The following is a 27,907-nucleotide window of genomic DNA, read 5'->3' on the forward strand; positions in this document are numbered from 1 at the left end:
TGTGTTTCACTGTGGCAATTTGGTTGAATTAGTAAAATGTCATCAATTTAAACAGTTTATGGTCTATTGTAATTTATTTCCCCCATGGAATATGCCACAACTAGGCTACAATGTATCAGCCTAATGCCTGGAAATAAAAGCTCCTTAGTTTCTGACATTTTGAATGTTGGAAAGTTAGGTATGCCAGGTGATTTGTAGATCAGACTGCAGCACCAATAACTAACGGACAAATTGCACCCCCTTGTGATGATAGCTAGATAGCAGGATCACATAATTAAATGCATCTCTATGGGAAAGCTATAGTAATACATTTTGGTCAACTGTTGAGCCATAAATGACATAATTGCTATTTCTGAGGAAATTGAAATGGGCTCAAATGTTTAATTATTGATGAATTTAGTGTCGCTCAAGCCCATAGTAAATATGAGACAATCAAAAAAATCTCAGATCAATTTCACTTCCAGGCACTAGGGGTCCTCAGTGGCTAGCGGTGCATGATGTCTCAAAACGTATTTGTTTTTATCACGTGACAGGAAAGTCCCTGTTGGAACGTTTGCCAAACAAGGAAGCAATCCTACAGCTAGCTAATGCCCGCGACTTTGCTGACAGCTAGTGGGGGTGAAGTCCGAATCAAAATTTGAAGACGTTTATGATCACAGTTAGCTAGCTTCACGTCCTGTGGGTAACTTTCGTTACATTCAGCAAGGACTGTCTATTCGCTCTTGTCTTGCTACTAATGCTATAAGATCCAACGAAGCTTGCCTGGCCAGTTTAGCTGGCTAGCTAGCATTCTCCTTGTCGACTAGTGTGTGTGCTGTCTGCATTCCTGTGTTGAGTTTTTGACAGCGGACTTTTCACTGCTTTTGTCTTTCGCCCTAACGGTGGGTGACTGTCCTAAATAGCTAGCAAGGGCATTGTCAACCCAGTCACTTTTCATGCCAGGCTTTTGAATAGAACGCTACGTAAGATAACTAGCTAGCTAGGTGGTTAGCTAACGGCGCCTTTCGACTGTCATTCTTTTCTCTTGAATTTTTGACACACCGAATCGGACTAGCTGTATCATGGGCTCAAACATATTAACAACTAGCTAGTTAACTAGCTAGCTTAAGGTAAGTTGTCTTCTAAAATCATTGGCAGCTGGGCTGGCAACTTTAGCCATAACTAGCTCGCTAACTAGCTTACGTTATCTGATTTATCCAAGTAGTGACACAGTAGCTATCGTCAAAACAGAAACGACCTGTGATATCTGCCTAGAATCTAGTTTGGCGTTAGGGTCATTCCACTTCAAAAAACACAAGAGGATTTCGACACGCACCATCTGATTGTTCTGAAATTGTTTATGTTAGAATTGATTGTATTCAAATTGTCCATTTTAATTTATAGGATTAATTTATTAATATTCAGTAAATATAGTACCCAAAATCCGATTTGGACCAAACTGTTTTCTAACAATGGGTTAGGCATGAGGAATCCAAAGGAATGGTCAAACGTCACCCACGGACACCCCACATTAATCCCACCCCAACAGCCAATATATAGTAACAGTTCTGTGTCTGACAAGTAGTATGGAGGTGCGGCTCTGAGTATTGTTTCTTCATCCTATGTAATGAATTCCCAGTTAATTTGGTGATGTTTTCCCCTGTTAAGAAAAAATGGTAATGGAAGTTGTTAGGTTTATGTCCCATCCTACATCCTGATATGACCAGGTTCTGATCAATAGATGTTGCTGTTCATGCTATTAGGTGAAAAGTTTGAAAGAACCCTCAATGCTAACAGGGTACAAAATGACATTGGTTTCCTAACCCTGTAAGCAGTCTATTGACATTGTATGACAGCAACTCATGCTTTAGTTGTGTTACACTGTTCCAAATGCAAACTTTTTTGCATTTGTGGTACAAATCCAATGCAATTCAATGATACCTATATTAGTATTTTCACACTTAATGTTCAAATCATCCTAAAGTATCTGAAAATGGATTAAGGCAATAATGCTACTTATAGATTTGGATATGAATTTTTAAAATGGTAATATAGGTACCATTGACATACATTGGATTTATTACAAATTACAAAACGTTTGCATTTAAAACATTGGCCAGGTAAACAAAACCAAAGCATGGGTTGCTGTCATACCTTGTCCATAGACTGCTTAAACTAATATGTTTAAAAAATCACCTAATAGCAGGAACAGCACCATCTAGTTTTTGGAACTTGGTATTATCAGGATGCAGGATACGACATAAACTTAACAACTTCAATGACACATTTCTCTGATGAAGAAACAATACTCAGAGCCACAGCTCCATACTACTTGTCAGACATAGATAACTAATACTGTATACTTGTGGTTGGGATTGGCTGGGGTGTGTGGGGTCCATGGGTGGATATTGAGAAATTCTTTGGATTCCTCATGTCTTACTCACTGTTAGAAAAAGTTTGGTCCAAAATGGATGTTGGGTACTATATTTATTGAATATTATATGAATCCTATACAAATGTCCAATTTGGGTGCAATCCATTAGCTTAATTTCTCAGATAAAATCAGAAACGATTTCAGAACAATCTGAGATGGTGGGTGTCCTGGCTTGCTGAAATGACATTGAATGGCCCATTAGCTTGGCATTTGTGTAGCGTTAGCTCTAAAAAATTAATGCCAAACTTGAGTCAATGTTTTGAAAAGTTGGTAGCATGCTAGTTGGCTAGCTAACGTTAGAGGGCCTAGCTAGTTAGCTACTGTCAGATTTAGTATCTAGGCTAGCTGTCAGGGAAACTGCCAAGAGCACCATCAGGTGTTAAGATTGCATTGCAACATAACTTTGTTTTAAATAATGTGTGTTGCCACATACCAGTTCACTATAGAATGAGGACTTAAGCCATGCTGCTTTAATGTTTGGTTGTATTTATCTTTTTTTTTTTTTTTTACCAGATTTCATGTTATTCTGGAGAGGCTGTCACTCCAAGATTCCAGACCTTTTCATCCAAGATTTCCCCCCACACCTTCCCCACAAAGCCCCACTCCCTCTCCCTGACCCTTCATAATGTTGGAGGGACTTGTTGCCTGGGTACTCAACACATACCTAGGCAAATATGTCAGCAACCTAAATACAGACCAGCTCTCCATCGCCCTCCTCAAAGGTACCCTTTCTGTCTGTCTGTGTGTCCGTTTGGCTGCCTCAGGGTGTCCACCATCAGTTTCTATGATGACATCATCCTCGCTCTTACCCTCATTGAATTTGACAGCTCTTCAACGTGCTATGCTACGAGAATCCCTGCAGTATACAATATAGCACAATAAATATCATAATGTATCATGCATTTACTGTAGCTGTAGCACTGTATCTGAAACCCTTGTCTTCCTAGGTGCGGTGGAGCTGGAGAACCTTCCCTTAAGGAAAGATGCCCTCCGAGAGTTTGATCTGCCCTTTGAGGTCAAAGCAGGTGAGTGATCCATCAAAAGCCTGACTGATAAAAGGTTATCATTGAAAACATTCACAAGAACTATATCAAAAATATATAATTAAACTCAATATGCCCAATATGAGTTATTATGAGTTGAGCAAAAGATTGGCCTTAATTTCTGGGCACTCACTACACTTATCTCCAGTCCTTGCTGATCAATACTGCTTGTTTGACCTTTTGTTCACTAAAAGAACGTCAACAATCATTATTTATTTAGTCAGTTTACTCCTTATTTAGTCAGGTAACAAGCATGCAACCATAATGGCAAAGGAAATAAATGGTTCAACATGCATTTCTTTCAACCAAACCAGTGATTCTGTAGTCAGTGCAGCACAGTGATTAGTATGACAACAGTCTACAGTTCTTAGACATATAATAATAAATACACAACAGCAACACAATGCATTTCACACAGTACATGACAGCTATACTGAGAAAGTATACAAGTTCACAAAAGTCCTATTTCAGGTTGAGCAATGTTCATTTAGTCACTTCAAATAATGTTATCGCAGCTTTTATGTCGTTTATCTTCATTATTTGATCTGAAGTTAGTGTATTGATAAGGAGAAGGGGCACCATTGTTATCTTCAGTAACTTCTTTACTAAGATAAATCAAGACACAATACACAGAGCATTATGAGTACTGTAGTACTTCATGCTCCACCCTGCTTTCGCTCTCTAGGCTTCATTGGGAAGATCACACTCCAGATCCCGTTCTACCGACCCCACAGTGACCCCTGGGTCATCTCCATGTCCCAGCTCAACCTCATCATCGGCCCGGTCCGACCCCAGGAGTATGACAAGGAGACGGAGAGGGAGGCCGAGCGCGAACGCAAGAAACAGCTGCTCAAGGCACTAGAGGACAAGTGGAAGGTGTGTGGGAATGATGCCAAGAATCCTGGAATCAGGCTCTGCTGTATTCTTATCTGTAGACTGTGTATGTATGCAGTATACAAAACATTATGAACACCTGCATTTTCCCTGACATAGACTGCCCATGTGAATCCAGGTGAAAGCTAAGATCCCTTATTGATGTCACTTGTTAAATCCACTTCAATCACTGTAGATGAAGGGGAGGAGATGGGTTAAATAATCATTTTTAAGCCTTGAGACAATTATGACATGGATTGTGTATGTGTGCCATTCAGAGGTTGAATGTGCAAGACAGAAGATTTAAGTGCTTTTGAACAGGGTATGGTAGTAGGTGCCAGGTGCACCAGTTTTTGTCAAGAACTGCAATGCTGCTGGGGTTTTCACGCTCAACAGTGTCCCGTGTGTATCAAGAACAGTCCACCAGCCAACTTGACACAACTGTTGGAAGCATTGGAGTCATGGGCCAGCATCCCTGTGGAATGCTTTCGATGACTTGAAGAGTCCATGCCCCGACGAATTGAGACGGTTCTGAGGGAAATGGTGGGGGGGTGCGCAACGCAATATTAGGAAGGTGTTAATAATGTTTGAAAACTCAGTGTCTGTATGTAGACAGTTGCATTACTGTACTTAAAGACAAATGCATAGTGACCTGTGTTTTATCTTATAAATGTGATTTATTGATTGCATGTAATCAATATTGCCTTACTTTTGGAATCATTGTATTATGCTATTGCAGTGAAGAGTGGATTGCTACCTACTTTTACTGTGAAATCATATGTATCCAAGAGGTCCACCAAGCTGCAGTTTACATATGATTGTGATATGTACAGTATCTTCAGCATTGTAATGATAGGAACATGTTGCTCATTAGACAACTAGTTGATGTTTTGATTGATGTACCTTTCCCTCAGAGCGAGTGTGAACAGAAAGGAGAGTCCTACTGGTACTCTGTCACTGCCTCTGTAGTCACCAGGATCGTGGAGAACATCGAGGTAAAATATCATATTCCTTTGGGACATGTCATTGCAATCCACTTAACTTGTGTTTAGAATCAGAACTGACTTTTCCCTTTGGGGTTCCTCTTCAGCTAAAGATACAAGATGTCCACTTGCGATTTGAGGATGACTTGACCAACCCAGGGAAGCCATTTTGCTTTGGTGTCTGTATCAACAACGTATCTGCACAGAACTCTTCAATAGAACCGGTAAGTTACATGTACCAGTCAGACATCGCTTGCCATATCAAGTGGGTATTGGCTGCTCGATCTAACAGTGAGTGTGTTCCTCCTTCTTTACAGGCACAAAGGCTCATGCGGCAAAAGCAACTGGAGATTCAAGAATTCAGCGTCTATTGGGACACAGTGTCTAGCATGTTGGGAGATCTCCCCGCCAATGAGATTCAGGAGGCCATGACCAAGTGCATGCAGAGCCGAGAGCACCAGTATATATTTGAGCCGGTGTGTGCCTCGGTGCTGCTGAGGAGGAATGCCTCCAAGGAGCCTCTGAGGTCTCGCAACGTGCCCCGCATCGAGGGCCAGGTTCAGCTGAAGCCTCTATCCCTACGACTGTCACAGGTGCAGTACCAGCAGATCATGGCCTTCCTCAAAGAGCTGGACCGCAGGGAAAGGGAGATGATGTTCCGCCAGTGGAGACCCAAAGTCCCTGTCATCGGAAACTGCCGGCATTGGTGGATGTTTGCCATCCAGGCCAACCTGAGTGAGATTCGAGAGCAGAGGCGGAGGGGGAACTGGGAGTTTGCCCTGCAGAGGGCACGGGACGCCCAGCTTTACACCAACCTCTACTTCCAGAGGCTTAAAGGAGCCCCCCTCACCCCCCCGGAGGAGTGTGAATTGCAGAGAGTGGAGGACGAGCAGAATCTGGAGGAGTTGCAAAGCCTTAGGGGAGTTGTCCACGACTGCTTCCGCAAACAGGAGGAAATCGCAGAGAGTGTGAGGGAACCTATCTCTGAGAGCCCACCACCCTGTTCTCCCACAGGGAGCTCCATCCCCAAGAGTGGCAGCTCTGGTATGATCCAGTACCTGCAGTCTTGGTTCCCTGGCTGGGGCGGCTGGTACGGAGCGTACCCTGAGACGGGCCCTGATGAGCTCCTACCAGGCCCTGGCACCTGGGACATGCTGGGTAAGCACGAAGGGGCGAAATCTAACTTTCACTTAGTCATGCATTGATGTCAATGGGAGACTGAACATTGTAAGTTGAAGTTAGGATTCAACCCTGAGAGCTTTTCTCCCGGATCGTGGAACAAAATGTTTTATGTATGTTGACATTGAGTGAGTGTAGTCAAAATAATGGGATAGCCCTTTAATACTAAAGAGACAGTAAATGCTATGTTGGATTGTAGTACAGATGCAGTCTGTGTCTTTTAAGGACCTCACACTCTCTGTTGAAAATGGTTGCTTTTCCCCCCTTGCCTATTCCCTATACATTTGTATCCCACTGTAAGGGATAAAAAGTCACAGTGCCATATGTCTCACAGTCGGTTCCAACCTAATCAACCAGATGGTGTCCCTCTCTGTCCCCTGTACAGAGGAGGACCTGTTTGACCCTCTGGAGGACTCTCAGACCCTCAACACCTTCACCAGGAGAGACCACCTTTTTGCCCGGCTAGAGTTCCAACTGGAGAAGGGAGCCGTCACCCTTTTCCACCAAGACAAGAGGGGAGCTGAGAGCGGCGTCATCGAGTTGAAGTTCTCAGGTACAGCTTGGTGTCCAAAATGGCACCCTATTTCTTATATATAGCACACTACTTTTGGCCAGAGCCATAGGGGAATAGAGTGCCATTTCGGATGAAGATTTACTTTATAGTAGACTCCTCTCCCAAATACTGATATTTGTTTGAGAACATAAGTTGATTGAGAATGCATGCTCATATGGGTAGTGGGTGCGGTGTGATGATGATTGATTGTTTGCCCTGAGCAATGCTGTAACAGTGTCTCCTTTCCTCAGAGGTGAAGGTGGGAGTGGAGTCTCTGCCCCGGTCGGAGTCCTCTCTTCTGTCTGTCAAGCTGGGGGGCTTATTCCTCAGAGACCTCACCACCCAGGGCACCATCTTCCCCTTCCTTGTTTCCCCCAAACCGGTGAGGGAGCAGCAGGCACGTTTGAGTTGAACATGTGAATAGATTGAACCTGTGCTATATGTACAGAATATTGATCTTTCATTGTTATCTTCCTAAAAGGACCAGGTTGTGGTTGCCATAAACCAGCCTTTTGGCCAGCCTAGCGGTGCTGAAACGAGCAGCTCAGGTGAGTGTTTAAGTTTACAAGAAGATTACAAAATGCATTAATCACTTGTTAAATTAATTAATGTTATTTCATGAAATGGAATATAAATACAATAAATGTTGATCTTTTTTTGGCAAGTCCCTAGCTCAGAGTCATCGGCGTCCCCTGTGTTTGAGATGATATATGAGCGCAACCCGGTTAGGTGTAAATTTGAGCGGAGACTGGAGGTGAACACTAGCCCTTTGAACATCATCTACAACCCTCAGGCCATTAAGAAAGTCACTGAGTTCTTCTACAAAGGAAGAGTCCACACCTCAGGTAAGATATAGATGGAGATATATATAGATATCTATCTCTCTGTGTGTGTGTACATATACATACATACATACATACATACATACATACATACATACATACATACATACATACATACATACATACATACATACATACATACAGTTGAAGTCGGAAGTTTACATACACCTTAGCCAAATACATTTAAACTCAGTTTTTCACAATTCCGGACATTTAATCCTAGTAAACATTCCCTGTTTTAGGTCAGTTAGGATCCCCACTTTATTTTAAGAATGTGAAATGTCAGAATAATAGTAAAGATTTATTTAAGCTTTTATTTCTTTCATCACATTCCCAGTGGGTCAGAAGTTTACATACACTCAATTAGTATTTGGTAGCATTGCCTTTAAATTGTTTAACTTGGGTCAAACATTTTGGGTAGCCTTCCACAAGCTTCCCACATTAAGTTGGGTGAATTTTGGCCCATTCCTCCTGACAGTGCTGGGGTAACTGAGTCAGGTTTGTAGGCCTCCTTGCTCGCACATGCTTTTTCAGTTATTCCCACACATTTCCTATAGGATTGAGGTCAGGGCTTTGTGATGGCCACTCCAATACCTTGACTTTGTTGTCCTTAAGCCATTTTGCCACAACTTTGGAAGTATTCTTGGGGTCATAGTCATTTGGAAAACCCATTTGGAAGACCTAAGCTTTAACTTCCTGACTGATGTCTTGAGATGTTGCTTCAATATATCCACATAATTTTCCTGCCTCATGATGCCATCTATTTTGTGAAGTGCACCAGTCCCTCCTGCAGCAAAGCACCCCCAAAACATGATGCTGCCAGCCCCGTGTTTCACGGCTGGGATGGTGTTCTTTGGCTTGCAAGCCTCCCCCTTTTTCCTCCAAACATAACGATGGTTATTATGGCCAAACGGTTCTAATTTTGTTTCATCAGACCAGAGGACATTTCTCCAAAAAGTACGGTCTTTGTCGCCATGTGCAGTTATATATTACACACTGTGCGTATATATCAAAAACAGGTTTAGACATTTTTGCAAATTTATTAAAAATAAAAAAAAACTATCACAAGTATTCAGACCCTTTACTCAGTACTTTGTTGAAGCACCTTTGGCAATGATTACAGCCTCAAGTCTTCTTGGGTATGACGTTACAAGCTTGGTACACCTGTATTTGGGGAGTTTCTTCTCTGCAGATCCTCTCAAGCTCTGTCAGGTTGGATGGGGAGCTTTGTTGCATAGCTATTTTCAAGTCTTTCCAGAGATGTTCGATCAGGTTGAAGCCAGGGCTCTAGCTGGGTCACTCAAGAACATTCAGAGACTTGTCCCAAAGCCACTCCTGCATTGTCTTGGCTGTGTGCTTAGGGTTGTTGTCCTGTTGGAAGGTGAACCTTTGCCCCAGTCTGAGGTCCTTAGCGCTATGGAGCAGGTTTTCATCAAGGATCTCGCTGTACTTTGCTCCATGATGGCCCTCAAACCATCATGGTCACCTAATAATCCCCAGTTTACAATTGGCTCATTCATCCCCCTCCTCTCCCCTGTAACTATTCCCCAGGTCGTTGCTGCAAATGAGAACGTGTTCTCAGTCAACTTACCTGGTAAAATAACGGTAAAATAAAAATAAAATAAAAATAAAATAAATCTTTCCCTCGATCCTGACTAGTCTCCCAGTCCCTGCCACTGAAAAACATCCCCACAGCATGATGCCGCCACCATCATGCTTCACCGTAGGGATGGTGCCAGGTTTCCTCCAGACGTGATGCTTGGCATTCAGGCCAAAGAGTTCAATCTTGGTTTCATCAGACCAGAGAATCTTGTTTCTCATGTTTTTTGCTCAGACATGCACTGTCAACTGTGGGACCTTATACAGACAGGTTTGTGCCTTTCCACATCATGTCCAATCAATTGAATTTACTGCAGGTGTACTCCAATCAAGTTGTAGAAACATCTCAAGGATGATCAATGGAAACAGGATGCACCTGAGCACAATTTCGAGTCTTATAGCAAAGGGTCTGAATACTTATGTAAATAAGGTATTTCTGTTTATTTTTTATACATTTGCAAACATTTCTAAAAACCTGTTTTCCCTTTGTCTTTATGGGGTATTGGGTGTAGATTGATTAGGAATCAGGCTATAATGTAACAAAATGTGGAAAAGAGAAGGGTCTGAATACTTTCCGAATGCACTGTATTTATCCACCACATGGCAGTGTTTGCCCTTTTGTTGATGAGCCAGAAGGGTGGGATGTAAAGGGCTGTATCTAGCACTGTAGTCTATATTTCCCATGTGCTCAGGAAACATTTCCATTCTGAGGAAAATAAAAGGTTTTAAAATATATTATGGTCTGTTTGTCAGGTTTTGGGTACCAGTCGGAGCTGGAGGTGAGAGTGGCGGAAGCTGCCAGGAGGCAATACAACAAGCTCAAGATGCAGACCAAGGCGGAGATCAGACAAACCCTCGACCAGCTACTAGTGGGAGAGTTCATTGTAATAACTTTTGACTTCTTTCCTCTCACACCAGGTGTCATTCTAATGTTGTAGTTGAACTTTGAAGTTGATGATATGATCATTGATCGCATAATTGATGATTAATGGTTATTGTATATTGGAAAAATAATTGTCCCCTTTTTTAAGTGTCTGTAATTGGTATATATTAATGTTGTGTGTGACTTTGTTCTTTTGCTCTACTTGTCATTACAGGAGAACAGTAAGCGCTGGACTATGAAGTTGGATATCTGTGCACCCCAGGTGATCTTCCCAGATGACTTCCAGTCACAGGACCCCATGTTAGTGGTGGTTGACCTGGGACGGATTCTCCTCACTAACTCACATGGTAAAATTAGCTCACATCTTCGCACAACGCATTTGACTAAGCTGATTCTTTCAAAGGTAGACTAAGCACAGTCTGCAGTCTTGTAACATGGTTGTTGTTGATAAGCAATAAGCAGGAAGTTCTTTCTGCAATTTTTCTTTGTTTAGAATATCTTTAATACAATATATTTAAAATCTATGTTTTTATTTTCTCTTTAAAGATGACACTAAAACAAAGTCGAAGACCACTCAGTCGGACGGGGAGGAGTATAACAGTGATGAAGAGTACCAGACTCCGCTGGCCACACCCCCAAATTCTCCGCCCCCTGAAATGGAGACAGAGTTCAAAGACCAGAACAAGTACCCCCAGCTCGCAAGCCTTAAATCCCCCGAGGGGGTCCAGGCCTTCAGCAGAAACCTCTATGAGAAGTACTCTCTGTCCTTCAAGGACCTGCAGATCATGGTGGGACGCTACAAAGACAACTGGAAGCACCTGCAGGAGAGCGAGGTGGGGCCCACCCACGTGATTGAGAAGTTTAACGTGCTGCTGGAGCTGGAGCAGAGACTGCGCTACACCTCAGACCCTCAGCTCCCTGGGGCTGTGCTTTCCGGGACCCTGCCAGATCTTAAGGTCCACATCAACCTGGAGAAGATGACCGCCCTCAGGAGCTGCCTGGCCCGACTGGGCAGCCCCGCTGAGGAGGACGAGGGCCAGGAGAAAGCAGAGAGTGCCAAGACTCCTGACCCCTCCAACCTGCGCCATGAGAAGATCTTCCAGAGGGAGGACAGCCAGTGGAAGCTCCAGGGCTCGGCCAAGAACCTTACCCAGAGTGTGATGACACTGGAGCAGCACACGAGGGAGGTCCTGGTGGAGTCACGCCTCCTCCTGGCTGAGTTCAACATCAACTACATGCAGCTGGGCGTGGAGAGCAACGGACGATACATCTCCGTCCTTAAGGTCTTCGGCACCAATGCCCATTTTGTGAAGCGGCCTTATGACGCAGAGGTGTCCCTCACCGTCCATGGCCTGCTGCTGGTGGACACGCTACAGACCTACGGCTCTGACTTTGACCTCTTGGTGGCCTCCCACAAGCACCTGAGCTTCGATGTGCCTACTGGCAGCCTCCGAGAGAGCCAGCCCTCCTCCCCTGCCGGGCCCGAAGGGATGTCGCCTGAGCACCCTGCCCTCCACCGAGACTCCTCCTCTGGGTTACTCTTCGATAGATCTTCCCCGTTCAGTTCCTTCCTCAGAGACCAGGAGGCCCTCATCAAACTGGAGTACCAGTTTGTCAGCTCGGACTGCCCCTCCATGAACCTGGACAGCTCCCTCCAGGTGACCACCATGCAGGTCAACAACCTGGACATCATCCTCAACCCGGAGACCATGGTGGAGCTGCTCAAGTTCCTCCAGAAGTCTTTCCCCAAGGAGGAGAGCCCCTTGGCCCAGCAGCCATCGCCCCTTCCGGTGGGCCAGGGCCAGGAGGGTCAGGAGGAGACCTACCAGTCCACCTACGACCAGAACAAGGAGCTGACTGTGGAGATCCACAGGTTGAACCTGCTGCTGCTGAGGACTGTGGCCACTGGCAGCGTACTGGGCGGAGAGAAGAAAGGCTTGAAGATCGCCACGGCCAGTATCAACGGCACCAAGGTCAACGTGTCCATGGGCAGCCGGCTGGATGTCAATGGCTCGCTGGGCTCTATCCAGCTAGTGGACTTGACCCAGGAGGGCGGCCGGAGCCAGTTTGTGGTCAGCATTGGCAACATAGAAGACGATCCCTCGGCAGCAGGAGGCGTAGCCTTCTTCTGCGGCTCTGAAGGAGCCCCCTCAGAGGCGTTGAACTTCCGACTTCTGGAGCGCTCCCAGGGGGAGTGCTCGTTAACACTGCAGATGGCCTCACTGCACTACAACCACTCCGCCAAGTTCCTGAAGGAGCTGAGCCTCTCGGCCAACGAGCTGGAGGACAACTTCCGCTCCATGCTCAAGACAGCCGCCACCAAGGTGTCCACGGTGCTGGCAACCAAGACGGCCGAGTACAGCGGCATGGTCTCCCTGTTCGAGACGCCGTCGCGGCGCTCCAGGACCCAGAGCCAGAGCAACTGGAGCAACTACCCGTTTGAGGATGAAGAGGATTTGAGTGCGCAGGAGGAAGAACCCACCATAGACTCGTTTATGGTCAAGCTGATCCTCAATGTCAGCATCGAGTCACCAGTCGTGTCCATTCCCCGTAAACCTGGTCACCCCGAGCTCCTGGTTGGTCACCTGGGGAGTATCACCATCCAGAACTTTGTTGCCGGGCAGGACTCGGAAGGGGAGAGACTACAGGTGCTAGTGAAGGATATCCGTCTCTACTCACTCAATACCAGTCACCTTGTGTTGAGGAAGGTAGCTAGAACTGACAGCAGTTCCTCTAACCAATCCCCTTCTCACAACGGAAATATCAATCAGGACGAGCCACAGTTTACTCGCCATGACTTCTTTGAATATCTGAGTCGGGGAAAAGGTGAGGAGAAATAATTAGAATGGGAAGTGAAGAGTTTCCCCACCCTTTCCTTTCAATTGTTTTGCTATATTTAGAGTTAGTGTATTGTTGTATTACAGTGTTGGGTTGTTATGGTAACTCCCACTTTTCTCTCTCTCTCAGCCTTCCATATTCTGAAAGACACCACCATTCAGTTCACCCTGGAGAAAGTTCCTCCCATTGATGAGGATACCCAGTTCACCTTTCTAACCACAGACGAGCCCTATAACAGCACAGGGTTACTTCGGGTGGAGGGCAAGTTTGTCAATGCAGTACAGGTATATTTTGCTCATATTTGTGACTTACTGCTCATCTCAAATGTATTTTCTTTGCGTCTTTGACTGAATCAAATGACCTGAGTAGAATTAAATGTTTTAAATATTTTATGTTGTGCTTTCTATTGCAATGAGGGTAGAGGTTTGCAAATGCATGCAAATGTTTACTGTCTATTTTGTTTTTAGATGATGTTTTGACTTTGTGCTCTCAGGTGTTCCTGGCCAAGCCTGTGTATGAGCAGGTTCTACAGACACTGGATAACCTTACCCTCACTGAGCCCCAGAGAGTGACGCCCAGCCAGCCTCCCACCCCGCCGCCCCCTACCCCCTCCTCCACCAAACCCCACCGCTTCCCAGATCCCCAGGGTGGGCTCTTTGCCCGGGACCCCCCGCTCATCGGCCTCTCCTACGCCTCCCTGTCCAACTCGCTGTCGTCCCCCAAGCCCCTGCAATCCCACAGTCCCCTGATGCAGACGCTCTCCTTCACCCAGGTGAGGGCCACCTTCAGGGTGGCAGAGCTCCAGGTGCAGCTGAGTGCTGACCTCAGCCAGGGTTCCCAGGGGCTGGTTAGCCTGCGCTTCCAGGACCTGGAGGGAGACTTCACCAAAGACCACCCCAACTGCCTGTCTGTCCAGCTCACGTTGCGCTCCCTCCTCATGGAGGACCTCCTGGAGCAGAACCCTGAGTCCAAGTACAAGCACCTAATGGTTTCCAGGGGTGCTCCCAAGCCCTCCACATTCAGCCCCAAGGAATACCTGTCCCAGTCGTGCCCATCGGCCTCCAATGCCCTCTACCCTGAGATGCCTCGCTCGCTGCCCGCCCACATGGAGGAGGCCCAGAACGTCTTCCAGCTGTACCAGAGACACCCCAGCACCCCGTCGGCCGCCAGCCGTAAGAGCGGACCCAAGAAGGACCCTGCCTGCCCCAGCACCCCACCGCCCTCCCCCACCCGCAATACCCCTTCACCCCACCCTCCGCCCTCTGACTTTGACGAGTCTCTTGTTCACATCAACTTGCTGCTGGTGGACCCGCGCCACCCAGAGTTCCAGAGCCGATACGGTGGCGTGGGGCGGAGCATCGACGTGGACTTCAACTGTCTGGATGTGCTGATCACGCTGCAAACATGGGTGGTCATCCTGGACTTCTTCGGGATCGGCTCCACGGCCAACAACCACGCAGTCAAGGTGCCCTCGGCCTTCCCCCAGCAGCCTATGCCGGGACATCCTCTGTTCCAGCCTGGGAACCCACACGAGCTGGGGGACATGTACCCAGACCTCAGCCAGGAGGAAGTTGCTGAGGTGGTCAACACTAAACTGGATCTCAAGGTACAGTACTCACAGCAGCAGCAATGAAGACGCATCGACATGGCTTTTCGGTGATGTAGTGAGAGTTACAAGAAATCTAAATAAATATAGGTACAATGGTGAGCATGAATACATTTCCTCAATGTATTTAACACCATGTTTTCCTCCTTAGGTCCATGCGCTTGCTCTTGTGCTAAACAAGAAAACCAATGAGCTTGCTAAAGCTAGCGTCTCCAAACTGTCTGCCCACTGGGAAATGATTGGTAGGTAATCAACTTAATGTTGCACTTAGATGTCAACAGTTAAATCATAGCAATTGAAAAAATGGTTGTATGAATATAATACAATATCAATCATGGTACATTCATATGAAGTATTTAAATGATGGTTTGTTGTATCACACTGTTGAAGAACAATGAGTTTGCATCTCATGCAGTGTGATGTCATCCTATATTTCAGATGGCAACCTAGCATTGCAGGGTAGTCTTGGAAGCCTGTCTCTGAGTGACCTGACCCCACATGGTGACCTCTACAGGGAGCGCTTCACCACGCGAGGCGGAGAGGCCCTTGTCTTCAACATACACAAGTAGGCTAGATTTTCTTTATACAGGAATCACTTCCCTACAGCTACGTTAGCTTGACAGCTAGCTCTGGTACATAAAACAACTTGTAGGTGGTCTTTGACAAAGAAAACTAATTATAGACCTTCATTGTCTCAATGTTTTAACACTGTGTCTCACTGACTGGTGGTGTCTCTACAGATACGGGGATCCTGACCCCTGGCTTGAGCGGGAGTGTGACATGAAGGTGTCTCTGCAGATGGCCTCGGTGCAGTATGTCCACACGCAGCGCTTCCAGGCCGAGGTGGTGGCCTTCATTCAGCACTTTACTCAGCTGCAGGATGTCCTGGGCAGGCAGAGAGCCGCAATGGAGGGCCAGGCTGTGAGTATGGCCTTCGGGTCCACTCTGCTTTTCAGTTTCAAGCTGTAGTGTTCCTCAAGGCTGTGTCCGTGATCCACTACTGCTGTCATTATATATGCTACCTCTTGGTGATTTGAAAACATTGTCAACTTCACTGCTACTTAGACTATACACAGCTGTACATTTCGATAAAACAAAGCTAATTGAACTGTAGTGTCTACCCTGGCATTATGGCATTCTGATATACTCCCTGCCAACTAAGATGGCTGCGGGTAGCCCAGGGAGTTGTCACCCTCAGGTTGACCTTGGGTCACCTCAAGACAGTGTGGCCGTCTCTGTTGCTATCAGACTGGACACTGAGCACCATGTCTGGCCTGCTTGTTAAATCCCAACTGACATATGGCACAGGGCAATGCTTTGGACCAGCACACCAGGAGGCATCCAATCTCTCCCAGTCCCAGTTTTGTAATTTATGTGCCTCAATTTGTAACATGTATTTTAGATTCAAATTATCTGAAGAAACAATTTATATATTTTTTTCTTAAAAGATTCAATTGTAGTTAATGTAATGAATATTTGGATTGTCCTTTAGCACTTTTACACCTGTTCAGCAGAGACCAGTCTGTAGTATTCAATCCCCTATCCATTTGATCCTGGGCAAATACCAGTCTACCTTAATGTCATTAGCAGAAGCTAAAAAAAGACAACCACCCCCTTACTTATCCCTGCCTCCTTCCCCACAGGTTCGTGAGCGACCTCAGCGGGCATCCCGTGTGCTGCTGGACATCGAGGCGGGCGCCCCCGTGCTGCTCATCCCCGAGAGCTCGCGCTCGCCGCGCCTCTTTGTTGCTAACCTGGGTCAGCTGCGCGTCCATAACTCTTTCCTGCCGGCTGGCACCCATGGTACCTTCTCACTCAGAGACAAGGTAGAGAAACTTACCATGGCCCATACCTTTTTCCCCTCTCTGGTGAGTCCTGATAGCGTGTCTACCGGTCGTCCACATCCCTGCTACTGGACTAATATGTTCGTATTTATGAAGCATTTTACATTACACATGTTTTCATATGACAAATGTGATGCAATGATTTATAACGTTTTATAGGCCTATATGATACCTGTTTGAAATGGCAAAACCCTAAATCCATACTTTGTCATCATCATTGTTTGGCTGCAGAATAGTCGACCACAAACATTCTCCAGTAACAATGCTCATTAGCAAGGGTTGCTTTTTTGATGCCACTTTTCTTCATCCCCCATCAGACTTTGAATGAGGTATGATGTTCGCTGGCGCCTACGTTCTATATTCAGCATTTGTGGTACAATACGTACTTGCATTGTTGTTGTGCGCTCCAGCCTCATGTCTCTACTAGTGATATTCAAATGGAAAATGCTTTATGAATACAGGCCTCTCTGAGTTTTCAATTGAGCATGAGAATGTGGCCACTAGATACTAGCACTGTATGAGGAAATAGTTTGTATACTTAACTCATACTAACTTTAGTTTTTTCTTAACTCTAAAAGTAATGACTGCTTCAGGGGGAGTTTGATGTGGTAGCATACAGTGTTTCATCACCATTTTGTATTTTGTTTTGTGAAGAATTTGATATTGCATGCTAATTCGTACAAGGACCCTTCCCACTACAAGGTACAAGGGCATGTTTTTGGTGTGCTGCTTGGTTTGAGGTGTGAACCGTCTGCCCTCTATCTCAGATGGTTGTTCTGTGGACTTTCAGGGTTAACAGTCTTTGTGTGTTTCTATCCTGAACCACTTGAATCAATTGCCTGGGTGTTTTTTTAAATATATTTGTATATTTATTTAGTGTTTTCCTGGTGATTTACATAAATGGGCAATCAGCAGATGGTACATACATTTTTGGACTTAAAGTATAAATGTAATTCTATGTACACATTGATTCTTGAAGAATATAACTCATGAATGCGTCATTAGCTTAGTTCAACTGTCGTACCCCATTAGAACCCAAAATATAAGCTTGTTTTTAAATAAAGTAAATGTTTTTAAATAAAGTGAATGTAAAAAAATATATGTATATATATATATAGCCTCAAAACATGGCTAAAACTATAATTGTGATATCATGGATGGTCAGTCCTTGCATCCATAGCTCTGTCTATGAATTTGAAAGTGGTTGCATTTATCCAGCCCCATCACTCAGCTTTTTATCGAAACAGGGCCAGGGAGGATGCTTTGTTATTGTTTCAACTGCTGATTGCCGCTTTAAAGTAATTTTTCAAATTCACTGTTTCGGCTGGGAAGAGCAATTGCAGCAGTTCCTTCCGACACTATGATAGAGGAACATTAGCTAAGTTGTCGTGCTAATTAGGTTTTGTCAGATGTGAAATAATAAGAGAACGTTAATGTCAATGGTTCTTTCAGATGTTACAGTGTACGTTCATTAAGCAGTTCATCGTTCAGCACTTGGCTAATCTTTCATCTTGCTTCCTAAGGATCGCGTGAGGGACAGCCAGTCACAGACTGGACCAGCAACGATTAGTGAGGAGGAGGAGTCGTCAACTGAGAAGCCCAAAACCTCCTCTAGCAGCACCTCCACCCCCGCATCCTTTGGTTTCACCCTGGGAAGGCCCCAGGCCCAGCCTGCTGCTGGGAGGATCCCTGGCGAGGATGACCCACCCTTCATACTGGGTGAGCCCAGTGACCACTAAGTGTTATTTAAATGTTGTATGAAGATGTCACGCTAATACTGAAGATGAATATTAGTAGTCGTCTACTTCTTCACAGTCTCAAACTCATATATTCTCTGCAAATGTGTATCAATTGCTGTACTTCTCAATAAATAAATACGTGAAATGGATAGTCAGAGTAAGCTTCTTGATGTGTGTGTGTGTGTGTGTGTTCCCAGAGGATCATGTGTGTCTGCTGGACTGCATAGCCTTGGACCTTCAGGAGATGGACATCTTTGCTGCGGAGCGTCTGCCCTGCCAGCCGTGGGACAGCGGCGCAGGGAAGCAGCCCGACTCAGACCTGGTCTTCCCCTCCTACTCGGTCCGCCGCACCGCCGCATCTCTGCTCAAGGAGCGCTGCCACCTCAAACTCAAAGTGGAGCGCAACCTGGACAGGTGAGCCTAATATGAAAGACGGACACTAATAGACATTGTTGGGCTTGCTTCAGCAACAACATTACTGTTCTCTTGCTTACATAATTGTTACCCACTGGGCAAAACTTGTCATTTCAACCATTTTTGTCTGCGGGGTAATGGATCTCTCAATGAGTTAAACTGACTGTCTTTGTATGTGTTTGTATGTTGCTGGTAACTATTGATTAATAATAGTTGTTCCTGTATGCTGATAACTTTTCCAAGTGGGACAAAAAAAGATAGTATTGATTGGTTGATTTGACTGAATTATTGATTGATTGACTAGTGCGCTGAGCCATACGGTACCAGACATGTCCATCCACGGCAGCCTGTCCTCAGTACACTGCTCCCTGGACCTGGAGCGCTACCAGCTGATCCGAGGCCTGCTGGACAACAACCTAGGAGAGCCTGTTGAGGAGTTTCTCCGCCCGTACAACCTGCAGGACCCCAGCAACTATGTGAGTGTACACACACACACACACATACACACACACACACACACACACACACACACACACACACACACACACACACGCATACACATACTCTCTGCAATGTGGCTGACTGCCAATTATAGACTTTTAATTGACTAACAATGTTCTTCTGAGAGGGATTCTTCTGAGTGACTCCATGTGTGTCCCCAGACGGTGTTGAGTGGTGATGTGTACACCAGCCTGTCCGTCCTGGTGGACATGATGAACGTCAGCCTGGAGTTGCTGGACAGCCCCAATGCCACGGGACAGAAACCATGCTCACTAGCCAGGTTGGTATTAACGCTTCGTTTTGAGCATGAGGAGTTATCAAATGTTTTCTGTGTATTTACTTTTGCCAATTGGTTTGGGTCAATTTCAATTCAGGAAGTAAACTGACAATCCAAATCCGTTGTTCCTCACTGAGCGCTCCTCTCCTTATCTGCAGGTTTGATTTCATGAAGTCTAAGCTGTTGTTTGAGAGTTTCTCCAACGGCTCCAAGTCGGTGAATCTGGTGTCTCACTCCCTCTTGGCATATGACACCCGTTACACCGGGCCTGGCATGGACGTAGGCAGCAGTGGCAGGGGCAAGCACAATGTCTTCGACTGCATCCTGCAGCCCTCCAAGACGGGAACCAACCGGGCCACACTCCAGCTGGAGCTGCATTACAGGTACAAGACATGTCTGCAGATAACATTTCGAAGTGGTAACATGTATGCAGAAAATAGCAGGGGTCCAAGCACAGAGCCTTGTGAAATGCCAAATACAAAGTCTGTGCCTGTATTGGCAAATCTAAAATGGATACATACGTAGGGTACTACATAGGTAATAAGGTGCCATTTTGGACACGGTCATGGCCCTTTAAAAGCGCTGCTTGGTCAATCCGACGTCTGCATTGGCCGTACAGCATTTACAATGATACGGCCTCTGCAGAAGTCAGGGCATTCATACTTATTGCGCCTCGCGGGGCAGCTTAGCTCTTGTGATGGAAGTTGTCAAGGAAATGAACTTTTGTTTATATTGGACCTCCCACCCTCACCTACCGTCACCCGACCATGTCAATATGGAGCTATACGGAGCCCTCCGCATTGTTCCAAAATTTGAGAGGGGGACGTCGATGTGGTACGGAGCTCAATTTGGCCTCAGCGTGCCTCCGAATGCGCCGCGATTGCGTCACACCATCCATGCGGCGCCTCCGACCACATTTTCGGATCAAGCATGAATTGGCTCTTAGGCCTGATGTAGACAGACACACAGACCCACACTTATTAATCATTATCTTCTCCTTTCTCTCCTGTCAGGTCTACTAGAGACTCGTCCTGTTTCACCATTGTCCTCAACAACCTGCGTGTTTTCCTCATCTTTGATTGGCTCCAGCTGGTTCGGGACTTCCTGCGCATGCCCACTGAGAAGGGGGCAGATGGCGCGCCTCGCCAGCGCTGGCCCAGCGGCAGCAGTGACACAGAGACCACGGGTGCCGTCATGCCCAAGACAGTCAAGAGCGGCGTGGTCACCAAGAGGTCCACTGTGCCCGTCATGCAGGATCGGTACCTGGAAGTCAAGATCAACGTGACAGGTGAGGAGCTACAGCAGGCAGACTCCCCTGCCGTAAGTCTCTGTTGTGCAATAGAGATTCAGATATTGGCAAGCACGGATATCATTTGAATTGTCTCTCATAGTCGTGATGTTTCTTATGCTGCATTGTCACCACTAGTTAATGACTGTAATCTCAATAATAGACAATGATAATACATAAAATACATGTTTGGTCCAAGGTACTGAGTTTGTGGTGGTTGAGGACTCGTCTTGTCTGGACACCAATGCCGTCATTCTGAAGGGCACCACTGTACTCACCTACAAACCCCGTCTGCTGGACAGACCATTCTCTGGCAGCCTGGCCGGCATCGAGGTGACTGACCACTACTTTCACAACTATGTCCTGAAACCACTGGACTACTAACTCAATACAGAGCCCTATGTCAGTTTGAGTTAGACCCATATTCAAATTGATACAAACTATGTTCCATAGAGTTAGAGGGTACAGAAGCTGTCACAGAAGTGATCATGTCAAAGATGGGGGATGCGCCCTCTTTCCAACTCTTACGCTCTACACAAGGCTGTTTTGTCATGTTGGTGTCTTCCTGTCCATGTCCAGGTGTTCTCCTGTCGGCTTGGCAGTGAGCAGGAGACAGCCCTGTCCATCATCGACCCTGTCAACGTGCAGGTGGAGCTGTGTGGCAGTCCCACCTACCAGAGCAGCTCTGGCCTGCTAGACGCCTTCAACATGGCAGACTTCCCGCCTCTACTGGAGGTCAGGGTTCAGTCAGGGGTGGGGATGGGGGGGGGTAATGTTCAGTAGGTACCAAATGGGAGAACACATTTGCTGAAAGTCCATTGAAAGCACCTGTTTTTATTCTCTGTTTCGACACATTTTGTACTGTTTCATGCCTACTTACTGAACGTAACCCAGGTTTATTGGAGAAAAAAAACACAATTTTGTGATTAGAACACTTTCTGTGATCATGCAAAATATCAATGGGTCTCTGTTGTCCTCACAGATCCAGTTCCCTGCTTTGGACATCCGGCTTTCTTACAACGATGTTCAGCTCTTCTTGGCTATCGCCAAATCCATCCCCACCGCAGGCTCTCCCGGGCCTAGTGACACTGCCGAAGGCACCCAGGCCCTTGTAGTACCATCAGCCAACCAGGACCCCTCTAGCTCCCAGAAAGACAACTTCAGGCAAAAGACCCAGGCACTGCTAGGTATGTCACCTCAGAGGCCTACAGGGGTGTAGTTGAGTTTTATGGTGAATAGGGTTTACGTAGCTATTATGTTAGAATAGTCATGTTAGCATTTATTTTTCTTTACCACTGGCTCTGTTATTGTTCCTGACCCATGAGTGTTGACCTCACAAGCTGTAATAACTCAGGTATAATAATAAAAGATACGTAGCACAGCTTGTTACCATAACCCTGGTATGATGTGATATGTTTTGTCTTCAGAGGGCCAGTTGACTCGGCTACAGGATCTAGGCTTCAGGAAGGAGGACTGCAAACGAGCCCTGATCCAGAGCAAAGGTGAGGAGGCTCTAGCTACAATTTTCTAACAATGCCACATCTCCTCCCACTAGGAATGGAATGTGGCCACGCTTTTCATACACGGTATGGACTTGACCACCTTGTCTGTCCCCTCCCAGGCCAACTGGACCAGGCTGCCACATGGCTGCTGGAGAATGCAGAGACCATGGTGGGTCAGGCCCGGGGCAGAGCAGACCCGGACTCGGCCAGCCACTCGTCGCACCCTTTGTCCGGTGTGGAGGTCAAGGCGGAGAGCGTGTGTATCTGCTTCATTGACGACTGTCTCGACTGTGATGTCCCGCTGGCTGAGTTCACTTTCTCTCGTCAGTTTGAGCGCCTTGCCCTTCATATATGTGGAAGGAAATCCCCTTTTCATGTAATATCCACTGTGTGTTTTGGGAGTTTGGATGAAAGCAACAGACAGAAGCTGGAACATTCACCTTCCTGAAAACTTGTTCTATAGCTACTAAATATTCAGATACCATGCATACTGATAGTGTGTGTAATATAATGTTAGTGGTACGTACTATAGTCAGTGTTAATACTATAACATAACAACAATGTAATATCACCTGAGAGCTCATTATCCTTTTAACTCCCATGGCAGGGCTGTATGTGCTGCAGCGGATCGGCTCGACCCAGGAGGGCAACGGCAGCTTTACTTTGTCAGGGGACTACTACAACAGAGAACTGTCAGGTGAGCTGCTGAAGATGAACATCCGGGGCCAGTCAGTCACAACAGTTAGCTGTAACCCAGAGCCAAATGATCCTGTAATGATCTGAACCACTGTTCCATTGTATGTTTCTCTCTGTTCCTATCCATATCTCTGTGTTTATGCCCATGTTCATGTTCACGTGTGTGTCAGGTTGGGAGCCCTTCATCGAGCCCTGGCCCTGTTTCCTGACTTGGCAGCAGCAGGCTGCAGGGCGCCTCCACCCACCACGCCTCAAGATGGGTATCCGTGCCAAGCAGAGACTGGATGTCAACGTCACCTCTGTCCTCCTGGGTATGACCTGCACTGCCCACTATTTGGACACGGGATGCATTTGACATGGCACCCTATTCCCTACGTCGTGCACTACTTTTGACAGGGTCCCACAGGTCTCTGGTCTAAAGTAATGCGCTATGTAATGAAAGGGTGCCTTTTTGGATGTGTCTTTGACTTCTTCACACCATGTTTAACTAAAGGGTTTTAGCCCTGGATATATACCCAACAAAAATATAAACGCAACATGTAAAGTTTTGGTCCCATGTTTAAAAGATCAAAAAACGTATTTCTCTCAAATTTTGTGCACACATTTGTTTTTGTCTCTCTTAGTGAGCATTTTCCTTTGCCAAGACAATCCATCCACCTGACAGGTGTGGCATATCAAGAAACTGATTAAAACTGCATGATCATTCATTACACACGTGCACCTTTTGCTGGGGACAATAAATGGCCACTAAAATGTGCAATTTTGTCACAACACAATGCCACAGATGTCTCAAGTTGAGGGAGCGTGCAATTGGGATGCTGATTGCACGATTTGTTCACCAGAGCTGTTGCCAGAGAATTGAATGTTAATTTCTCTATCATAAGCTGCCTACAATGTAATTTTGGAGAATTTCACAGTAATTCCAACTGGCCTCACAACTGCAGACCACCTGTGACCATGCCAGCCCAGAACCTCCACATCTGGCTTCTTCACCTGCGGGATTGTCTGAGACCAGCCACCCAGACAGCTGATGCACAGCCAAGACTTTCTGCACAAACTCTCAGGGAATCTCATCTGTGTGCTCAGCGTCCTGATCAAGGTCTTGACCTGACTGCAGTTCGGTGTTGTATCTGACTTCACCTTTGATGGTCACTGGCACGCTGGAGAAGTGTGCTCTTCACAGATGAATCCCGGTTTCAACTGTACTGGGCAGATGGCAGACGGTGCATATGGGACAACATTCCACAGGCCACAATCAACAGCCTGGTCAGCTCTGCGAAGGAGATGTGTCGTGCTGCATGAGGCAAATGGTGGTCACACCAGATACTGACTGGTTTTCTGATCCACACCCCTACTTATTTTTTTATCTGTGACCAACATGCGTATCTGTATTCCAATATGAAGCGTAACTCAGTAAAATCTTTTCAATTGTTGCATGTTGCGTTTATATTTTTGTTCAGTGTATTTAAGCCAGAGACCGAGTGGTCTGTAATGGTGGCCTTGAATGGATTTGAGTGTCCTCCTCACCTTGCTACCACACTCTCCTGGCCACACAGAGCAGTACAGCCTCACCAAGAGCTCCTGGCTGGCTGACTACTGCAAGGAAGAGGAGCAGCAGCCACCCCAGGCATCGGCAGCCCTATCCTGGATGGGTTCCTCAGTGGACCCCCCCTGTTTCGGACAGAGTGAGTACTGTTTCCTCTAAGTTTACTCTCTCACACACACACACACACACACACACACATCATTCACACAGCTGACATACTCTATAACATCTGTACAGTTACATATGAAACCACTTACTGGTATGCACACATACGCGTATCACTTGTTATGGGCTAGAAATAGCCACAGTAGAAAAAAGTAGGGCCCTCAATTGCTCCAGCACATATCAAACGCTAGTGAGTAGTGACGACAATCTTATTGAATATACTGTAAATATGTGTTGGAGTATTTGATTGTGTGGTTCCCAATTTATTCTGTAATAATGTTTAGGTAGTACCAGAATATCTTTGCTACTGTATCACATGTCATTATGTGCAGATTAAGATTACACTGATTGAGAGGGACTTTATGACAATGCAAAAAAACTTTACACAGATGCTTTGGAAACCTGCCTGAATAATCACTGCCTTCGCATGGTTATTGCACAATTGGAGAGTTTGAAGAAAATGTTGCCACAAGTGTTGGGAATGAATGTCTACGAACATGAACACAGTTCCTTTGCCTTGTCAAATGGTGTATTAAGAGTTAAGACTCACTCCATGTTTCTATCAAAACATTTGAACTCTTTACTTGAACCCTCCGCCCTAGGCCTAGATAAGTCTATCGTGTCTAAATCATGCTAACTAGTTGTAAAGACTGTTTACCACATGTTTTATCGCCTTATTATGACAGTGTTGTACTGTAGGCCTTAGGGTGGGAGGGTTAGGATTTTATTGAGCTCAGATCCAGGTCTATTGATTGGTGTTATGACCCCATAATATAAAATAAAACACACTTGGTCATGGTGGGTAAAAAAAAAAATCCTCCCATCCTGACCTTTGTCTTCTCTCCTGACCCCTTGCATGTCTCTCTCCTCTCTGTGGTAACTGTCTCTCTCTGCTGTCAGGTGTCCCTCTTGCCCACCTTAGAACTAGGAGCACAGCCAGCTTGACTTGCCTTGAGCAGCAGATTCTCTCCAGAGGTACAGTCTAAAGACCATAGATCAGATAGGCAGCAGTTGGCCTCCACCAAGGAAATAGAATTACTAGATTGGGGATCCTTAAGTAGAATGGGTGGATCGGTGGTCAGAAGCGATATTTGTAATTCTATTTCTATGGTCTCCAAACCATGGGGTCATCATCGCTATCCTTACTTAAGTGCAACGTTAATGCAAAGGGACTCAGTTGGTAGAGCATGACGCTTGCAATGCCAGGGTTGTGGGTTTGAGTCCCACGGGGGGACCAGTACAAAATAAAACTATGAAAATGCATATACTTACTCTATTGTAAATCGCTCTGGATTAAAGCATCTGCTAAATTACTAAAATGGAAATGTAGAGTGCTTTGAGTAACACGAATGTTTCACTATCTTGTAACAATATTGGCAAATTTGTCCAAAGTTAAACTAATGTCAGTATAATCAGCGTCTTCAGAGATAGTATTTAATTGATCCATAATCCAACAATGATTTTGGGAAACCAATAGCTTGGATGCTAACGATGCACTTTTAAGTAGGATTTACCGATGAAGGTGACGCCCCCCCATGTTAGAACAGAGCCATTGTGTCTCGTCCCAGAGTCATTTTAGATTAGTAGCATATTCTCAGTGTCACACTTTCCTTTGTGTATTCTCTCTCTGTCTCATGTTGTCTCACCTCCCCCATTCAATGTCAATCTATAGAAATCCAATCCATTGTGGTTGTTGTTTACTATTATTATTTACCTCTGAGTAACCAAGCTTAAAAGAGCATGCTCTGTCAATGTGAACTGTTGTTGTATCTCATCTGTGCATCCTCCTCCCATCTTTATTTGAATGAGCATCGTGGTGGTAGGTATGGTCATGTTGTTAGCCTACCACCGTGGAACCATCTGTATAACACATGATTGAAAACTGACATTCGGAAATCCATGCTGCCATTTGGAATGGATTAATGATGTTGTGCATTAACTTTGGAAGCATCCAATGAATGGCATTTTGATGTGGATGTCTGTATTTCATTTTTTTAAAGCCATTGTTTTTGTCATTGTTTTATATCATTTCAAATGCAATAGACGGAAATTCAAAAACATTCCATGAAAAATATGTGTTTTATATTCCAGAGAGCCCAATATTCTTTAATATATTGAATATATTTTTTAAGTAACTGAGGAAAGTGGTTGACAGTTTGAAGTTAGTTATAGGGGCCGTTCCTTAGTAAAGAATACCTCTCATGTCTTGGTCTGTCCTTGCCTGCTTTATAGCCGACGTGAAGCTGTCCAAGCGGAGGCAGCCGTTTGTACCCTACGCCCTGCGCAATCACACGGGATGTACCATGTGGTTCGCCACCCTCACCACCACCCCTACAAGGTCAGTGGAGTAGAGTCTTCCCATTGATAATGGTATATTGCTGAGTCTACCTTCAAAAATGTGCAGCCTAGGCATTCTGCATTTTATTGTTGCGCCTTCCTGAATCATTGCATGTTGATAACCAGAGTGCTCCATTTGCCCACAGGGTGGCGCTGTCTCACAGTGGCAGTGCAGACTCCATATCCCACGTGCACGGCCCAGGCACAGATGACACCCACAATGTCAGCCAGTGGCGAGAGGTGCTGCCCGGAGAGGAGATTCCCTTTGAATTTGAAGCTCGAGAGAAACTCAGGCATAGGTATGGTTTCTGGTGCGTCACCGTTATTTTCGTATAGGGATTAAGACCTAAAAGGAAGTACAAAAAAGTTCAAGGACAAAAGTGAATAAGACTTTAAACTGGTGATCACACACCGATTCATAGCTATGAATGCCAATCTGGGGAACTACCTTGCACTGACAATAATCCCTCCGGATAAGAGCGTCTGCTAAATGATTAAAATGTCAAAATCAATACAAACTGAGATCTGTGTATTCTGAACTGTTGGTTATTGTGTTTCTCTGCAGACACACTCATGAGCTGAAGTTACATCAGCTGTTGGTGCGTGTGGGGGGCTGGGAGCAGGTCAAACCCGTGTCCGTGGACAAAGTGGGTGTGTTCTTCCGCTACGCCGCCCCCGACCGCAACAACCCCTCTAACACGGTGAGTCTTCAGATCAAAGGTCAAGAGCGGTGGTCTTACTTGGCTATTAAATAAACTAAAGCTTGGAATATAGTTTACTCCAACA

General features: G+C 45.7%; 1 protein-coding gene across 2 annotated transcripts in view; it reads left to right on the top strand.

Annotated features, from left to right (window-relative positions):
• The first annotated feature begins 543 nt into the window (after window positions 1-543).
• vps13d (vacuolar protein sorting 13 homolog D) overlaps window positions 544-27,907 on the top strand; it is a 62,585-nt gene continuing 35,221 nt past the window's right edge. The window contains exons 1-38 of one of the 2 annotated variants that reach the window (XM_055931906.1): window positions 544-1,109; window positions 2,927-3,135; window positions 3,361-3,438; window positions 4,142-4,332; window positions 5,244-5,324; window positions 5,420-5,536; window positions 5,630-6,470; window positions 6,877-7,044; window positions 7,296-7,426; window positions 7,526-7,592; window positions 7,710-7,889; window positions 10,239-10,369; window positions 10,583-10,715; window positions 10,915-13,194; window positions 13,336-13,490; window positions 13,700-14,812; window positions 14,964-15,054; window positions 15,251-15,377; window positions 15,553-15,733; window positions 16,456-16,638; window positions 18,180-18,375; window positions 18,593-18,809; window positions 19,114-19,285; window positions 19,472-19,590; window positions 19,746-19,970; window positions 20,601-20,875; window positions 21,075-21,208; window positions 21,455-21,610; window positions 21,858-22,062; window positions 22,303-22,377; window positions 22,497-22,700; window positions 22,985-23,074; window positions 23,244-23,384; window positions 24,630-24,758; window positions 25,685-25,759; window positions 27,017-27,122; window positions 27,268-27,420; window positions 27,687-27,822. In XM_055931906.1, the coding sequence (XP_055787881.1) occupies window positions 3,039-3,135; window positions 3,361-3,438; window positions 4,142-4,332; window positions 5,244-5,324; window positions 5,420-5,536; window positions 5,630-6,470; window positions 6,877-7,044; window positions 7,296-7,426; window positions 7,526-7,592; window positions 7,710-7,889; window positions 10,239-10,369; window positions 10,583-10,715; window positions 10,915-13,194; window positions 13,336-13,490; window positions 13,700-14,812; window positions 14,964-15,054; window positions 15,251-15,377; window positions 15,553-15,733; window positions 16,456-16,638; window positions 18,180-18,375; window positions 18,593-18,809; window positions 19,114-19,285; window positions 19,472-19,590; window positions 19,746-19,970; window positions 20,601-20,875; window positions 21,075-21,208; window positions 21,455-21,610; window positions 21,858-22,062; window positions 22,303-22,377; window positions 22,497-22,700; window positions 22,985-23,074; window positions 23,244-23,384; window positions 24,630-24,758; window positions 25,685-25,759; window positions 27,017-27,122; window positions 27,268-27,420; window positions 27,687-27,822 (9,153 nt within the window). In that variant the 5' untranslated portion in view covers window positions 544-1,109; window positions 2,927-3,038. The remainder of the gene's footprint in view (window positions 1,110-2,926; window positions 3,136-3,360; window positions 3,439-4,141; window positions 4,333-5,243; window positions 5,325-5,419; window positions 5,537-5,629; window positions 6,471-6,876; window positions 7,045-7,295; window positions 7,427-7,525; window positions 7,593-7,709; window positions 7,890-10,238; window positions 10,370-10,582; window positions 10,716-10,914; window positions 13,195-13,335; window positions 13,491-13,699; window positions 14,813-14,963; window positions 15,055-15,250; window positions 15,378-15,552; window positions 15,734-16,455; window positions 16,639-18,179; window positions 18,376-18,592; window positions 18,810-19,113; window positions 19,286-19,471; window positions 19,591-19,745; window positions 19,971-20,600; window positions 20,876-21,074; window positions 21,209-21,454; window positions 21,611-21,857; window positions 22,063-22,302; window positions 22,378-22,496; window positions 22,701-22,984; window positions 23,075-23,243; window positions 23,385-24,629; window positions 24,759-25,684; window positions 25,760-27,016; window positions 27,123-27,267; window positions 27,421-27,686; window positions 27,823-27,907) is intronic. The other variant, XM_055931907.1, reaches the window with a different exon arrangement.

The sequence above is a fragment of the Salvelinus fontinalis genome, chromosome 8 (genome assembly GCF_029448725.1).
Source record: "Salvelinus fontinalis isolate EN_2023a chromosome 8, ASM2944872v1, whole genome shotgun sequence".
Taxonomy (NCBI): domain Eukaryota; kingdom Metazoa; phylum Chordata; class Actinopteri; order Salmoniformes; family Salmonidae; genus Salvelinus; species Salvelinus fontinalis.